This window comes from Chelonoidis abingdonii, chromosome 20 (genome assembly GCF_003597395.2).
Source record: "Chelonoidis abingdonii isolate Lonesome George chromosome 20, CheloAbing_2.0, whole genome shotgun sequence".
In the NCBI taxonomy this organism is placed as follows: Eukaryota; Metazoa; Chordata; order Testudines; family Testudinidae; genus Chelonoidis; species Chelonoidis abingdonii.
Window position 1 is genome coordinate 10869265 of NC_133788.1, and position 14786 is coordinate 10884050.

At 40.2% G+C, this 14786-nt stretch overlaps 1 protein-coding gene across 6 annotated transcripts in view; it reads left to right on the forward strand.

The window, feature by feature from the left end:
• Positions 1-14130, forward strand: part of AUTS2 (activator of transcription and developmental regulator AUTS2) — a 986700-nt gene extending 972570 nt beyond the window's left edge. For all 6 annotated transcript variants that reach the window (XM_075073927.1, XM_075073930.1, XM_075073929.1 and 3 more), the window contains 5 exons: positions 2904-3045; positions 3621-3698; positions 5237-5320; positions 6542-6764; positions 11489-14130. In XM_075073927.1, the coding sequence (XP_074930028.1) occupies positions 2904-3045; positions 3621-3698; positions 5237-5320; positions 6542-6764; positions 11489-12734 (1773 nt within the window). In that variant the 3' untranslated portion in view covers positions 12735-14130. The remainder of the gene's footprint in view (positions 1-2903; positions 3046-3620; positions 3699-5236; positions 5321-6541; positions 6765-11488) is intronic.
• Positions 14131-14786: the final 656 nt, after the last annotated feature.

Below are 14786 nucleotides of genomic sequence, written 5' to 3' on the forward strand. Positions count from 1 at the left end.
TGATTGTCCAGTGGCTTTGTGAGTGTATGATTTTTTTTAAAGGACGTTTCCATTATATTTTTCACTAAAAACACCAAATAATTCCTGAATCTTTGAGCTAATTAATAATTAATAAGCCATAGGAATTCTGTGCTGTGAATACTTTCAATTTCAGATGAGTCAGTAGGCTGTGCTGATTGTGTATTAGAAACTTGTACATGTTGCAAAATGAACATGGTTTTCGTATCACTTTAGAAATCCTGAGTACATGAGTCAGTTGCAACTAGTCAGATCTATACAATATATGGAGATTTTGAACAGTTACTAAAGCTGAGAGCTAGTAGAGTTTAAAAACAACCCTTTTTAAACAAGGTTGACATGTTAATTTGCTGCAGTAGCCTCTTTGCTTCCTTATGTTTCCCTTGCCAGTCATCTTCGTTCAACTTCTCATTACCAAAAAGCAAGAAGATTATTGGCCTAGAGAGTTATGTCTTTTTTTAAAAAAAAAAAATTGAAAGGATTTTTTCTAGAAATGAAATTATCGTAGCCATTATCTACATCCTTTGAATCCTTTCTGATTTGATGCTTAGTGAAAGCTCGTGTTGGCAAACTTGTAAATCCTACCAGGTGCTGTTTTTGTATTGGTGCAGATTTTATTGAATGCTTCAGTTACACTCCCATGTTTAAATATGCAGAGTAGAACTATGAAGGCTTATGCTTGTCTGTGTGAGGCTGATTCTATTAACTTTTCCAAACATACCCAGAAAATACGTTTCATTATTTCAGTTCAGTTACAAAGTAATTTTTGAAACTTGCTGGTGGCAGTCGCCCTCCTCCTTACCCACAAACCTTCATCGGTTTGTCTTTTTTATCACTTCCATAAGGCACAGTTTGCTTCCTGCACCCCAAGAAGTTAATGGAACTGTGCTTTGCAACTTAGCATATTAACATCAAACACAGCTCTTATGCTGATACAGCTTTCTATGAGTGAACTAGACTGGGCCTAGCCCCATTGTGGCTGTCAGACTGGGGCAGGACACGAGGATCCTTGCCCCCATGTGCAGCCCTCCATAAGGGTTAGGTGCCGTTGCAGTCTCAGTGGCTGAAGGAGCACAGACACTCCTAGAGTCTCAGATCTGGGAAGGAGGCAGCTGTCCTCCACACTAGCTAATGAGAGGGAAGCAAACTGCATCATCCTAAAGTCTTATGCAGTCTGTGCATTCTTCCTGAATACCAGGGAGCTCCTGAGGCACAGTCAGGCTGATTAAGAGCCTTGCTAAAGCTCCCACGGCAGTTTACATTGCCTCTTACATAGGCCAGTGTGTATATGCCATAATCTGGCCTATTGTTATTATTATAGACTATTTGTGTGTATTCCCATAGCACCTATAGTCATGGACCAGGATTCCCATTGTGCTAGGTGCTTCATGAATACGGAAACAAAAAGACAGTCCTCTTATGGCCTGGATTCAGCAAAGCACACGCTTAAGTCTGTCCCTGTTCAGGGATGCACTTACAGCCTGGCCTGACACTCACTGAAATCAGTAGGAGTCTTTCCTATGATTTCAGTGGGCATTGGATCAGGCCCTTAATCATTTAGTTCTCTTGAAACACATGTTTAAGGGTGTTCCCGAACAGGGATGTTTTCCTGAATCAAGGCTCTTCTTCAGAGCTCTTGTAAGGTAAGCCAGCACATCCAGTAAGTGGTGCTTAGTTCTTAATACATCTGTGGTCATTCTTTATCATTACAATTTGGGAGCGTTTTTTTTTTTTTCATTGTTATAGTCCCAGTGTTCATACTGCTAAGCTGTGCCTCCACTGCCGTTACATGTCCTACCACAGCTACTTAGACACTCGCTAGCTCTTGTCAAGCTAGTGCGAGCGTGTGTACACAAGTATGGGAATTGCACCCCTAGCCCATGGTGTAGATGTAGCCGCAATCTCTAACTTGCCCAATTCTGCCTGTTTGCAGTCTGAGGTCAAAAGACTGATGTTTATGGGGATAAGGGGCGGGCTCAACATTGAGTTTGATACTTCTGGCTTTTGTAGGTTTAAGTTACAAACTTAACATTATGGTATACAATTCCTGTAATTATGAAAGCATATGTTGACAAGATATACTTGTAAGCTGGTGGTAGTTCCACCCTGCCCTTAGCACAGCACACAGCTGTACAACCACATGCAGAATATGGTCCAAACTAACCCTTCCCCTGAGTTTTGTTTTTATTATTAGGTTAGGCCTAATTTATTCACCTAAGCAGTTACGCAAGTGTTGCTTAAGTCTCATTGCCTTGAGTGGGATTCAAACACACGCTTAAGTACTTCACAGAGGTGGGGTCTTTGAAGGTGCATCTACTCAGCAAAAGTACCCTGTGGCAGCAGGTCTCAGAGCCTGGGTCAACTGATTTGGTCTTGTGCTACTAGACTAAAAATAGCAGTGACACATTGAGGCTGGAGCCCAGGTTTTGAGACCCTCTCCCCTTGCTGGGTTACAGAGCCTAGGCTCCATCCCAGGCCTGAACACCTACATGGCTATTTTTAGCCCTTGAGCACAAGCCCCTCAAGCCTTAAGTCAGCTGACCTGAGCTCTGAGACATGCTGCCATGAGCTCTGAGACATGCTGCCATGGGGATGTTTTTTGCTGTGTAGACTTACCCTTAGAAAACATCAACCTGAGCCTGAGATTGATTCTTGCTCTCTGCCCTTTGATTGTTCTGCCTGTTGTGATTATCTCGAAGAATCACAAGAATCTCTTTACATCTCTGTTCAGGATCCCAGTATCTGACACCCTGTTACACCATTCCCTAGCAAGGCATCTTTCCATTTTCAGTGAGACTACTTTGCTCTAACCATATGATTCTGAAGGTGACTTTTACTGCTCCTTCTTAGGAAGGTCTCTTTTTGAATCTCATTTTCCATATCAGAAGCAGATGCAGTCTGATCCACACAAGCTGGACTTTGGCCTGAAACCTGAGTTTCTGAGCAGGCCACCAGGTCCCAGCCTCTTCGGAGCCATCCACCACCCCCATGACTTGGCCCGCCCCTCAACTCTCTTCTCTGCAGCTGGTGAGTTCTCAAGAAGCTCAGATGTTTCTTCTTATGGAATATTAGTTGGATGGCCAATCCTGTTGGTGCTAACAGGAAATGTCCAATCAGCTTTGCTCTCGTGAGCTCAATGCCAAATACTTTAATGACCATGAATCTTGTAGTTATTTTCCACACTTAAAGCCAGGATCCTGATGAGATGCCAGATGTACTCTGAATGGAGGAAAACTTCCACACAGATGTAGCTTACATGCCATGAAGATAGTGCAGTAGAAATATGACAGATAAGGGTCTCTCAATGTTTTCCATACTGCAACTTTCTGCACCCCCCTTCAATCTAGCAGAGACCCCTTATTTAGCAATATGGGAAGGACAGGATGGCTGCGACCCCCGGTATCTGTTTGTGACCTCTCCTTCTGGGTCACAACCCGCAGGCTGAGGACATCTGAAAAAGAGAGTGAGTCAGGCCGTGTACAGCAATTAAGATAACCTCTGCCATGCACATGTGCTGTCGTTTCACAACAGTGAATATAGCCAGGAGCTCTGTGGTTCGTTTACTGATTCAGGAAATTGTTTCCTTTGGCTTTGCCTGGTAGGTGCTGCGCATCCAGCTGGCACCCCTTTTGGCCCTCCACCCCATCATAGCAACTTTCTCAACCCAGCCGCTCACTTGGGTAAGTGCAAGAACTAGCTACAGATTCTCAGTAAAGAATTGACTGTGAACAGAACTGGGAAATAATGTATAAGTATCATTTGTGTCCTCACCAAATTCCAGTGCGGGCAGTTACAGATCATGTTCCTAAATACCCACTGAAATGACAACTGTATTTCACTCCCTATTCTAAACTGTTCTCTAGTGGTCGTAGAGTATTGTTAAACAGCTGCCACGCTTTACCCCTGTCAAAAATTATGCATTTATTTATTTATTTCCTTTTGATTAAGAATAAAAACTGTCAAGACAAAGACTCTGCATGCTCTGCCATTTAGTCAAAATTTACAAAACTAACTAAAAATATCAATCAGTTCACTCTTTTCTACCATGCAGCAGCCCTAGGTACAAATAATAGCAACCCAGAAACAACACTTGGAAATCGTTTTGAAAATTATCCACCTGGAATTTTGAGTGAAGTCAGACAATACTGATTGAGCTTCACTGTAGTGACCACAGTAGATTTAAACTCTCTTGCTAAAGTAATGGTAAAAAGTGTAATTGCCTGCATTGGTGAAAGCAGCAACCATAGTTTTAAAAAAGAAATAATTCAAGTAATTAATTGAAAAGCCACATTCTGTGTCAACATAACAATACTGCAATAATACAGCGTGCCGCCCTCTGTGAATCAGAGTTTGAGACTTTAAATTAGTCTTTCATTTCTGGACAGGCAGGGTTTGGGAGGGTCACAGAGTTGTCACACTGAACTCATGGAAAAGGTTTGTCATTCTGCACCAGGAATCCTTTAACTTATCCATTAGAAAAGAGTAGGTCTGGTTCTCCTCTCAGTTGCACTAGCGTAAAACAGAAGTAACTTCACTGATGTCACCAGACTTCTCCCATTGTAAAGTGAAAAGAGAGCCAAACCCACAAAGCTTTCCTGTGTCCTACACACATTAGATACTTAAAAAGAAAATAGAAAGACTGATTGCAACATTTTCCAAAGGCTCTAAACTACTTTTTCATATTTAATACTAACAATAAAACTTGAAGCACAGAAAAATGCCCAGGTCAATCTCATGATTCGATAGCATAGTAAATGTGGACATTCTGTCAGTTTGGCTCTCCTAGCTGTGCCCTGAATGTGGTTTAGGAGACGTGGCCAGCGCATGGCCTAACAGTGTTCTGTAGGATCAATGGTGTCAGCAATGCCTTGTTAGCTAGGAGCATTTCACGAGTGAGTACATGGAATAGATATGGGATGGGAGTGGAATAAAAAGGGAGATTTTTTTCAGCTTTAACACATTGGCAACCACTCGTGTGTTCTTTGAAGTCTTGCTTTTGTTTTAAAGCAGAGATTTTCTAATAAAATGATCCCTTTGTGCTGGCATTGAAAAAAAATTTTTTTTTCCTTCTAAACACTGCCATGTTTTGGATCATGTTCAGCTAATGATAAATGTGGACTTCGCTTTATTCAAATGTAATACAGTTGGATATTCCACTAATGCTTCATCACAGTTACCATCATGTCACTGTTTTTCAATTGTTCCCGTTTGATTTCAGAGCCTTTTAACAGACCAACTACGTTCACCGGTCTCGCTGCAGTGGGTGGGAATGCCTTCGGGGGACTTGGGAACCCGACAGTTAGTGAGTAACCTCTTTCTCTAGAAATTTGCCTTTTGATTATTTTTGTTCATCGCGTAACTCAGGATTTTGAGTGAAGGTGACTATCTGCTCTGTCAATACCAGTTACGTAGCTCACTCAGTTACAAGGGACCTGATTTTCAAAAACAGACATTATTTTTTAAAGGATGCTTTATGTATTTCCTAGTTTGAATTAAACATACCACCAACTGGTAACATTACCTCATGTACTTTAAAAGACAAAACTAACCTAGAACCCATGAATTTAATTAACTTGAGAAATTCCTAAGAGTTGTAATGGTCAAAAAAAGTTAATATGTGCTGCTTTATCTAGCCTTAGATGGGAAATATTTTCCTTTCTGACTACTTATCCAGAAACTGAACTTGAAAATGCTTACTGGTCCTGTGCTGCTTTGTACTGAGTCACCTAAATCTTTCGTAGTTTTGGCCAATCACAAAAGATCAGTCCCTAAAAATCACATCTTTCTTGTCATGCTTCCCCCTCCCCACTTCAAATCTGACATTATTTTCATCATTCCCATCTTGAAAAGCCAGAGCTAGAAGGCAATGAATTTATGTATCTAGAAAGCTGAGGATCTTAGTTTTCAAACAGTAATAGCATATTAATGTCTAATTATGATATAGCTACTCACTGCCAAAGTCATGTTGAAATTTAAGTAGAGAAAATGAAATAAGCAGGACGGTAACCAGAAAGACATGGTTTTAAGAGCTGCTCACTAATGACCAGCCAAGACTAGAAATGAATGCTTTGTATACTTTTGAAAAGCTGAGAATGCCAGTTTTCCAAATTCAGTAGTATACGGTATGCGTTTCGAATCTGAAGGTTTTGCAAGATATAGGATGGTAAAAATATATTTTGCACTGGTCCCGGACTGAATACAGCAAGTCCCATATCTTGAATTGGTATCATTATCATTCCCTGATGCCTTCAGTATGTTTGGAATAAGAAACATGTCAGTTTTGCCTGATACTTTCTCCCTTTATGCACAGAATTTCCATTTTGCAGTTAAACAGCTGTCAGTTGCCTGTCTAGTGTTAGGAATGAGAGCCTCTAATGAATCTCTGTTAATCTCCTTTCCTTTTCCAGCCTCCAATAATATGTATTCATTTTAACTCTGAGTGCTGTAAAAGTGTTTTGGTAAGTACCTTCACTAAAGCATACCTTTTTCTGAAACCTTTTTGTTTTCCACTTCACCATTTCAGCACCCAGCTCAATGTTCGGCCACAAGGATGGCCCCAGTATGCAGAGCTTTAGCAATCCTCACGAACCCTGGAACCGACTGCACCGAACTCCTCCTTCGTTCCCGACCCCTCCGCCCTGGCTGAAGCCAGGAGAGCTGGAGCGCAGTTCATCTGCTGCAGCTCATGACAGAGATAGAGATGTAGATAAACGAGACTCATCTGTTAGTAAAGATGACAAAGAAAGGTACGAAAGAACGCTTCCAAGAATTGTGTAGTTCAAAGCGTGGGGCTCTGTTCAGCTTTTAACCCTTCCCAGCCTGGCCCCTGGTTACAACAGAGCTTGCACTGACTGAACTGTGCACTTAATCCCTGCAGAACTAACACAGTTAATGTGGACGGTATTAGGCTAGTAATGCAGAAGACACAATTCTTGTTCAGGTGCTTCCCAGAAAGCCTAGACAGTCTGATCGCCTTCTCATTTGCACCTGGGTTAATCAAAAGTAACTTGACTGAAGTCAGGAGAGTTCTGCCAGTGTAAAGCGAGGATAGACTCAGACCCACAGAGTTTACCTGTCCTTCAGGGCAGATTTACAAAGGTATTTAGGGGCCTAACTATATAGACAGGTGTTGAGTGCTAATGTGATTTAGAATTTTTGAATCACACTAGGCACCTATCTGCATCTTTCAGCACGTATATACCTTTGTAAATCTGGGCTTACATGCATTAGCAACATTTTTCAAAGGTATTAATCTTTCATTTGTAATATTTAAAATAAACAGTTGTAACACTGGAAAATGCTCAGGTATGTTGTGGTTCAAATGACATAGTACGTCTTAATTTTCATACAGTGCATTACATTTCCTTGAGTCCTTTAAAAAAAAAAAAAAAAAAAAAAAAGCAAATACATTCACATTGGTTTTGTACATTTCAGAGCATTGTTTTAATTCAGTGCCTTACATGGACTCGGACACAAATGTAAACCTGTCCAAGCAGGAAAGGGTTAATGAAAATTAAAACCTGGTCAGTTTTTTTTTCTTTCCAGACTTGTTCCCATTATAGTTACGTCAATAACAATTCATATTAACATTTAAGAACGAAATTATAAGATTTTGTTGGCCAGTGTCATATCCTGCTTGAAAAACATTCAGAACTGATTTCAGCTTTTTCAACAAGTGTAGCTTAACAGCTTTCCTGCTAAGATGGCACATTAGTTATTTTGCTAGCTAATTTCCTTTCTTTCTTTCTTGAATATTCAAGAGATGTATTTTTTTGGCTACTCTACTGAGTATACTCATGAGTAACCTTGTTTTTTAAAGGATGTTTCATGAACACATTGATAGTCTAAAGATACATTTTAAGACCTTTTTAAGTCAGTCAAGCTACAGATCTTTTCAACTATATTTTTCCATTTGGAATATTTTCTGTGTGATAGCATAGCCTCGTTTTGTTCAGCTCTAGTTTTAATGCTTCAAAGGGAATTGGGGAGTCAATCATGCAGACACTTTGCCATGTGAATAACTTTACTTACTGTGGATGTGGGTAGATTTTAGAATTACGTGAGTATTTCATTTGATATTTTGTTGTTTTTATTACAAAGTGTGTCTCTGTTGAAGACAGTCCCTTTCAGAAATATATTCCTTGCCAGCTGCTTTTGCATCATGCTGAACTCCATGTCATAGTTTCAAGCATATCTCTTCTTAACGATCAGCCTAATTTCAGAGTCTGAAAAAATTAAGCTTCATTCATACATCATACTTCTACGCAGTGACAGTTATAAGCTTTTAATTTATCCTCGCAATATCCCCCTGGGGTATGGAAGTATTAGCCTCGTATTATAGTTGAGAACTGGAGGTCCAGAGAAATAAACTGATTTCCACAAATCTCACAAGTAGTCTGTGGCAGAGCTGGGACATCTCTCCTGAGTTCCACTACAGTGCCTTTATCACAAGACCATTCTTACTTTTATACAGGGCTTTGATATGGGCAGATAATTACCAAACAACATACAGCAATTACGTTAGCCTGATTAGGCAATTGTGCCTGATTCTGATCTCACTTACACTGGTGTAAATTACAAGTAACTCCACTGAAGTTGACAGAGTTGCATTCATATGAAACCAGCATAGGTAAATCACAGTCAGGCCCAAAAATTGCTCTAATTTTACATTGGTGTGTTCTGATATAGAACACACTTTATCCTTTAGTATCAGTGTCACTTTTCTTTTTAATAAATCCATCACTGCATTACAGCATTTAGAAGGAAAATAATAGCTAATGAGCACAAGATGAGAACCCTTGTGCTCCACAACAAAAGGGGATCTAAAAGGCACCAGAGAGCAATTTGCATTCTCGCAGATGACATTCAGGTGGATGTAATCCCAGAGCAGAAAATATTATGAGTCCTATTGACTCATTGAGCAACATCAATACAGTAAAATAATCATAGCGAGATGGTACCTGGCAATATACACTTTGGCAACTGATATTATGTTTTATTTAGTAATAACAGTACTTTGCATGTTCACTTGAGGATCCCAAAGCAAATGTTACCAGGTCAATATACCAGAAACTAGGGCACAGAAACTAGGGTAAGTTAACACAGCAAGTCGGTGACAGACCTGAAAGTAGATCTGAGGTTAAATGACTCCCCGTCTCCAGTTCTACCCATATTTTACTTAGCTGAGTTATTGTGTAATAGCACAATGTTAATGCATCTTGAGATAATTTCATCAGTATGTGTTTAACTGAATAGGACAGAATTGGCAGAGAAAAGTAGTTATTTCATTTGTACAAAAGTACTGTAATTGGACATATTTATTCATTTTGGTTACAGAAAGTATTTATTTCAAGCACAATTGAAATCATATAAATTACAAAGCAAACTGATTTAGCACCAGCTGAAGAACTCAATAGGTTCTCCTTAAAATAAAAATACCAAGAAGTCCCTAAATCGCTCCCCGAAGCAAAAGCTGATATTAATAGGTAGTTGTTGCAGCGTGCCATGGAAGTCCACACACTTACACTCTGTTGGAGAAACAAAGAAATCATGACCCCAAGTTGAGGGGCGTTCAGTAAAATCTGCCACCTCCAGATGTTCAAATCCAGCTTGTATGGCTCAACAAATCTCAGTTGTTGGTGCAGAACATGAGGGGAGAGACTGTTTCTAAAGTATCCGGGGTTCCAAACATTTAGGGTACAGTAAATGAGTACAGGCATCAAATGCACGCTGTTAGAAACACATTGCTTAGCAGTTCCATTTTGCTGTAACTGAAGTTTCTGAGCAGTCTTCTGATGTGTGTCTTGGAAGTTAAAGTTGCAGTAATCTAGTCTGGAGGTAGCAAAGGAATGGATGCCCATGGGGAGATCCATACCCAAGATGTTATGTGTAGATGAAAGGATGTCATCCCCTTGGCTGCTGCTGCTAAGTGACCTTCTGAAAGCAGCTACATTTTGGACAAAGGAGCCCTGGATAGGGTGCCTTATTAACAAAAGGCAAGCCAAATTGCTCAACTGACAGGGCAGATAACCACTTAAATATCTCCTCCAAGGTCACACTTCCTGTCTTTTCTGGATTGAGCTTCAACCACCTTGTCTCCCGTAAGTCCCAGTCATGGCTAGACACTGAGAAAGCAGAGAGACAGCCTCACCCAAATCTGATAACAGAGACTTAGAGATGGATGATGACGCTGCTCAGGCTACCTCGTTGTCCTTCCTAATAGCCTCACCTACACATTTAACAGAACATAATTCTGCAGTGCCCTACAGGAGAGAATTCCCATGGTCAATTGCCCAACACGAGTCTTTTTACAGAGTAAATAATGAAGCTACTCTGTGTATCACTGCCAGAAACTGCATCAGTGTCAACTATTCCTTGTTGTTGTTGGTTACAAAGAACAGCTGATACCGTAGACCTAAAGGGATCAGCATAGACATCTGTCACCAGGAGGAGATCGTTGCCTAATGCTATTTCTGTACCATACATAGATCTAAAATAAAATGGGTCCAGGAAATATGGAGACTTTTTGGCAATGCCAGAGGTGCATGTCCACAGCCCTCTTTTCTATGGTCTTCCCCAAAAAGGCAGGCTAGAAGCAGGGATCGTATTAGCAAGTTTATCAGGGTCCATGGAGGTGGCTTCTTGAGCAGGGACAGCTGTTCATAAAGGGTGAAATTCACCCCCGTGCAGGTAGTCAGCTCAAGATCTATGCACCATTGATCTCCCACTTAAGCTCTAGTTTGAGGGTTTCAGTGGTATGCCCTTCTGACCTCTTGGACTGGGATCAGTTTCACCCATAGAAAGATGTTGGCACATTTAGGCTGAAAGCCTCTATCAAGTAGTACTTTGGAGGGTATATTTTGTTATGTTTTCAAACTCTTCAATGCAAATTGTAAAGCAAGAAGGATGCAGAGTATATACATAAAGAAATTAGGTATGTAGTGTGTAGAGATTTTAAACAATAAATCAATTCAAAACAAATGCCGCCTCTTGATTTTTTTCCCGCACTTATATTAAAATACATTTAAGAGGAGTCAGGTAAAAATCATATAACTCCAGCAATTTAAATTGAATTTCTTCACTTCTTTTTGCGGATGGAGTTTGGATGTTTTTATTCATCGCTCACCTTCTTACAAGCTGTTGAGGCTACTGTCTAAAACTTATGCAGCTATAGAGGGCCAGAATCGCTGTTGGTATATCATTGACACGAGTGCTCACGATTTGGTCAGATCGTTTGCAAAGCCACTCTAGGGCCTTCTTTCTCCTGGGTCTAGATAAATAGAACAAGTATAGTGTAGAGAAAAGGGTGTTGTAGCAATGCCACATATGCCTCTGCCAAAGGAAATAATGCATTAAAATAGCACATTACTAAGCTTTCCACACTACCATGAACAGGGACTCAGGAGGCTGGTGCTTTGTTTTATTTGTAGAGTTTCTCAAATCCTTAACCTTTACACTTTGCTCTTTCTAGGGAGAGTATTGAGAAAAGACACTCCAGTCATCCTTCGCCAGCACCTATCCATCCAGTGAACTCCCTCGGACATAACCGCAGCTCAGCTGAGCAGATCAGGAGCCATCTCAATCCTGAGATTCGAGAGAAAGAGAAACCCAAAGAACGAGAGAGGGATCACTCTGAATCTCGGAAGGACATGAATGTTGAAGAACACAAGGTGAAGGACAACTGTTCTTCAGAGAAAGAAGGCTGGGGCCATGAAAGCAGGGCGGTGGAAGAGTCTAAGCAAATGTCCAGGGTACAATCACCCTACACTAGACTCCCTGTTGTGGAGAACACCAGGCCTAATAGTACTTCCAACCGTGAGGCTGAAAGGAAGAGTGAGTCTGCATATGATAATCAGAAGAAAAGTAGCGAAGTCAAAGTGAAGGAGGAACGGAAGGAAGACCATGATGTTCCACCTGAGGGACCTCAGACTCATAGGTCGTCTGACCAGCCACCACCAATATCTACATCCAACGTCCATCCAGGTCCCTTAGTGTCTATGCCTATGACTGTAGGTGTAACTGGTATACACCCGATGAACAGCATTAGTGGCCTGGACAGGACTCGTATGATGACACCTTTTATGGGAATAAGCCCAATCCCAGGTGGAGAACGTTTTCCCTACCCGTCTTTCCACTGGGATCCGATGAGGGATCCTTTGAGAGATCCTTACAGAGAGCTTGATATTCATCGGAGAGACCCTCTGGGCAGAGACTTTTTGCTAAGAAATGATCCCCTTCATCGTCTTTCCACGCCAAGATTATATGAAGCCGATAGGTCATTCAGGGACAGGGAACCTCATGACTACAATCACCACCACCACCACCATCACCACCATTCTCTGTCCATGGATCCTCGACGTGAGCATGAGAGGGGCAACCACTTGGATGAGAGGGAACGATTGCACATGCTCAGAGAGGACTATGAACACGCACGCCTGCACTCAGTTCACCCTGCCGCCTTGGATGGTCACCTTCCTCACCCGAGTTTAATCACCCCTGGACTTCCCAGCATGCACTATCCCAGAGTCAGTCCCCCAACAGGACACCAGAATGGCATTCTCAATAAAACTCCTCCCACAGCAGCTCTCAGTGCCCCTCCTCCTCTTATTTCCACTCTGGGACCTCGGCCTGGGTCTCCCAGAAGGACTACTCCTCTGTCGACAGAGATGAGAGAGAGGCCTCCTTCTCACACCCTTAAGGACATTGAAGCTCGATGAAGAGAATAAGAAATAAGGAGATACTGAACATGATATAAAGACCTTCTTGCTATTCATTGACACAGACTGTGGATGTGACCCCACTGTACAAAATGTATAGACCCAAGCGCAAAGATTTTGAAATAGGTTTTTTGTATATGCTATGTTGAAATTTTCCAGGTCTTTTAGCCAAGTCCATACGTTCCTTAGGCCTCCTACTCTATTTTATTTCTAGTTTAAAATTTTCAAAATTTGAGCTAAAGAACAAGACAACAATCATCATAATTTGGTTAAAAACAAACCAACAACAACAAGCGTACAAAGTTCTTTCAGACCAGAAGTGAAGACAATTGTAGATATCTATGTAAAAAGATTGCTTCATGGGTTAATGGTTCATATATGCAAAAAGGGTAAGATGAAAGCTTTACTTTGTACAAATGTAAATAGATAAAATTAAGTAACATAAAACATTAATACTTCTTAAACTGTGCTATTTGCAAACTTAATATTGATCAACACAGTTTGCTTATACTGTGTTACATATATTGTTATAGACAGCTAAACCCCTTCAACTATGCAATGAATTTTAAGGCTTTTCACAAAAGCCTGTATAACTCAAAAGAGCCTTTTCAACACACAACCTACTTAAAGTCATATTTTCCCTGAACAAGCTCATCTGTTATATAAATCTGTTTTTCTTGCTTGTTTTGATGACGAAACGACCCATTAGAAGTGTAGTTTTCCATACGAACCCCGGCATCAAGTTGCTAATATTACCGTAGTACATGTCATTTCTTAGGTCTTGTTCAAGTTAGCAAAATATAATCACTGACAACGTAGTGTCTAATGTGATGTATGGTTTTTCAGTCCTATTAACCTGGGTTAAACAAAGTAACAATGAAATGTGAGATATGTCCTAGAACTTTTGTCACTTAAAATGTCAAGTTTATTTTTGGAAGAACGTCTGGTTATAGCTATTTGAGTCTGTTGTTATGATCAGGGTGTCATTTTTATCTGTGTACACACTTTTTTTGGGGAGGGGGGTTAAGTGATTTTAGCTACACTGAAACAAATCCTACAAGAAATCTAATGGTGGATGTGTTTTCACTGCGGATCAGAAGTTTAGTCTGAACTCCAATGCACATTTCATAATGCAATTTATTGTGTTTCAGTTGATAATAAAGTCTGTGAATAGCTAATAGGTCAGTTTTGTTTTTCCCTGATCACAGGAGAAATGGCCCTTTAAAAAAAAAAGCATCAATCTTCTGAAATTTCTGTCTTTTCATAACACACTATTTTATAATGCATTACATTTCTTGTCTAAATATTTGGAGAGAATATGACTTTATCAGAAAGAATACAATATCTTGTCTACTGGACTGTAAAATATATGTATGAAATAAAATTAGTTCCATTGGTCTTCTAGTGTATTAAAGTGCTATCTGAAGTTGTTATCCTGTTTTGGCAAAAAAACAAAAAAAGAAAGAAAAAGAGAAAAAAAGTCTAACTACAGACAGTTGTTTCTAATGATCAGAGATCTATTTTAGTAGTCAACTGAAGGTTTAGTTGTGAGCTTCAGATTTTGTGAACTCCAGATGTTGTGCAGTGTTTTTTTTAAAGAACAAAAGGGAAAAAATTTTAAAAAAACAAAAACAAAAAACCAAAAAAATCCCAAAAAAAACCCAACCCAGAAGAATATGTACACTGGATCCGTAGTGGTAGCTTTCAGTATTGTAAAGAGATTGTTATATACAAACCTTTTTGCTGTTTATCCTGTATGTAATAAAAGTCCTTTCTAGATCCTATGTGAAAAGAAAAGTGAAGCGGCTCTGAATCTTCAGCATGTTTCCTCATCAGCGAAGACTTGTGTAATGTAAATTGTGCCATGTTATTAAAAAATGTGAACTAAACTGCCAGGTGCTTCTTTGTGTGGAGTGCCCCATCATTGCTATAGGGAAGAAATCATATTTCTTCCCAAAACTGGGCTTTTGTTCCTAAGAAATAAGCAGCCATGAGAAAAATGCAAAAGAAAATCTCTGTGGGCCACGCTGTAGAAATAACCTTGGTATTATA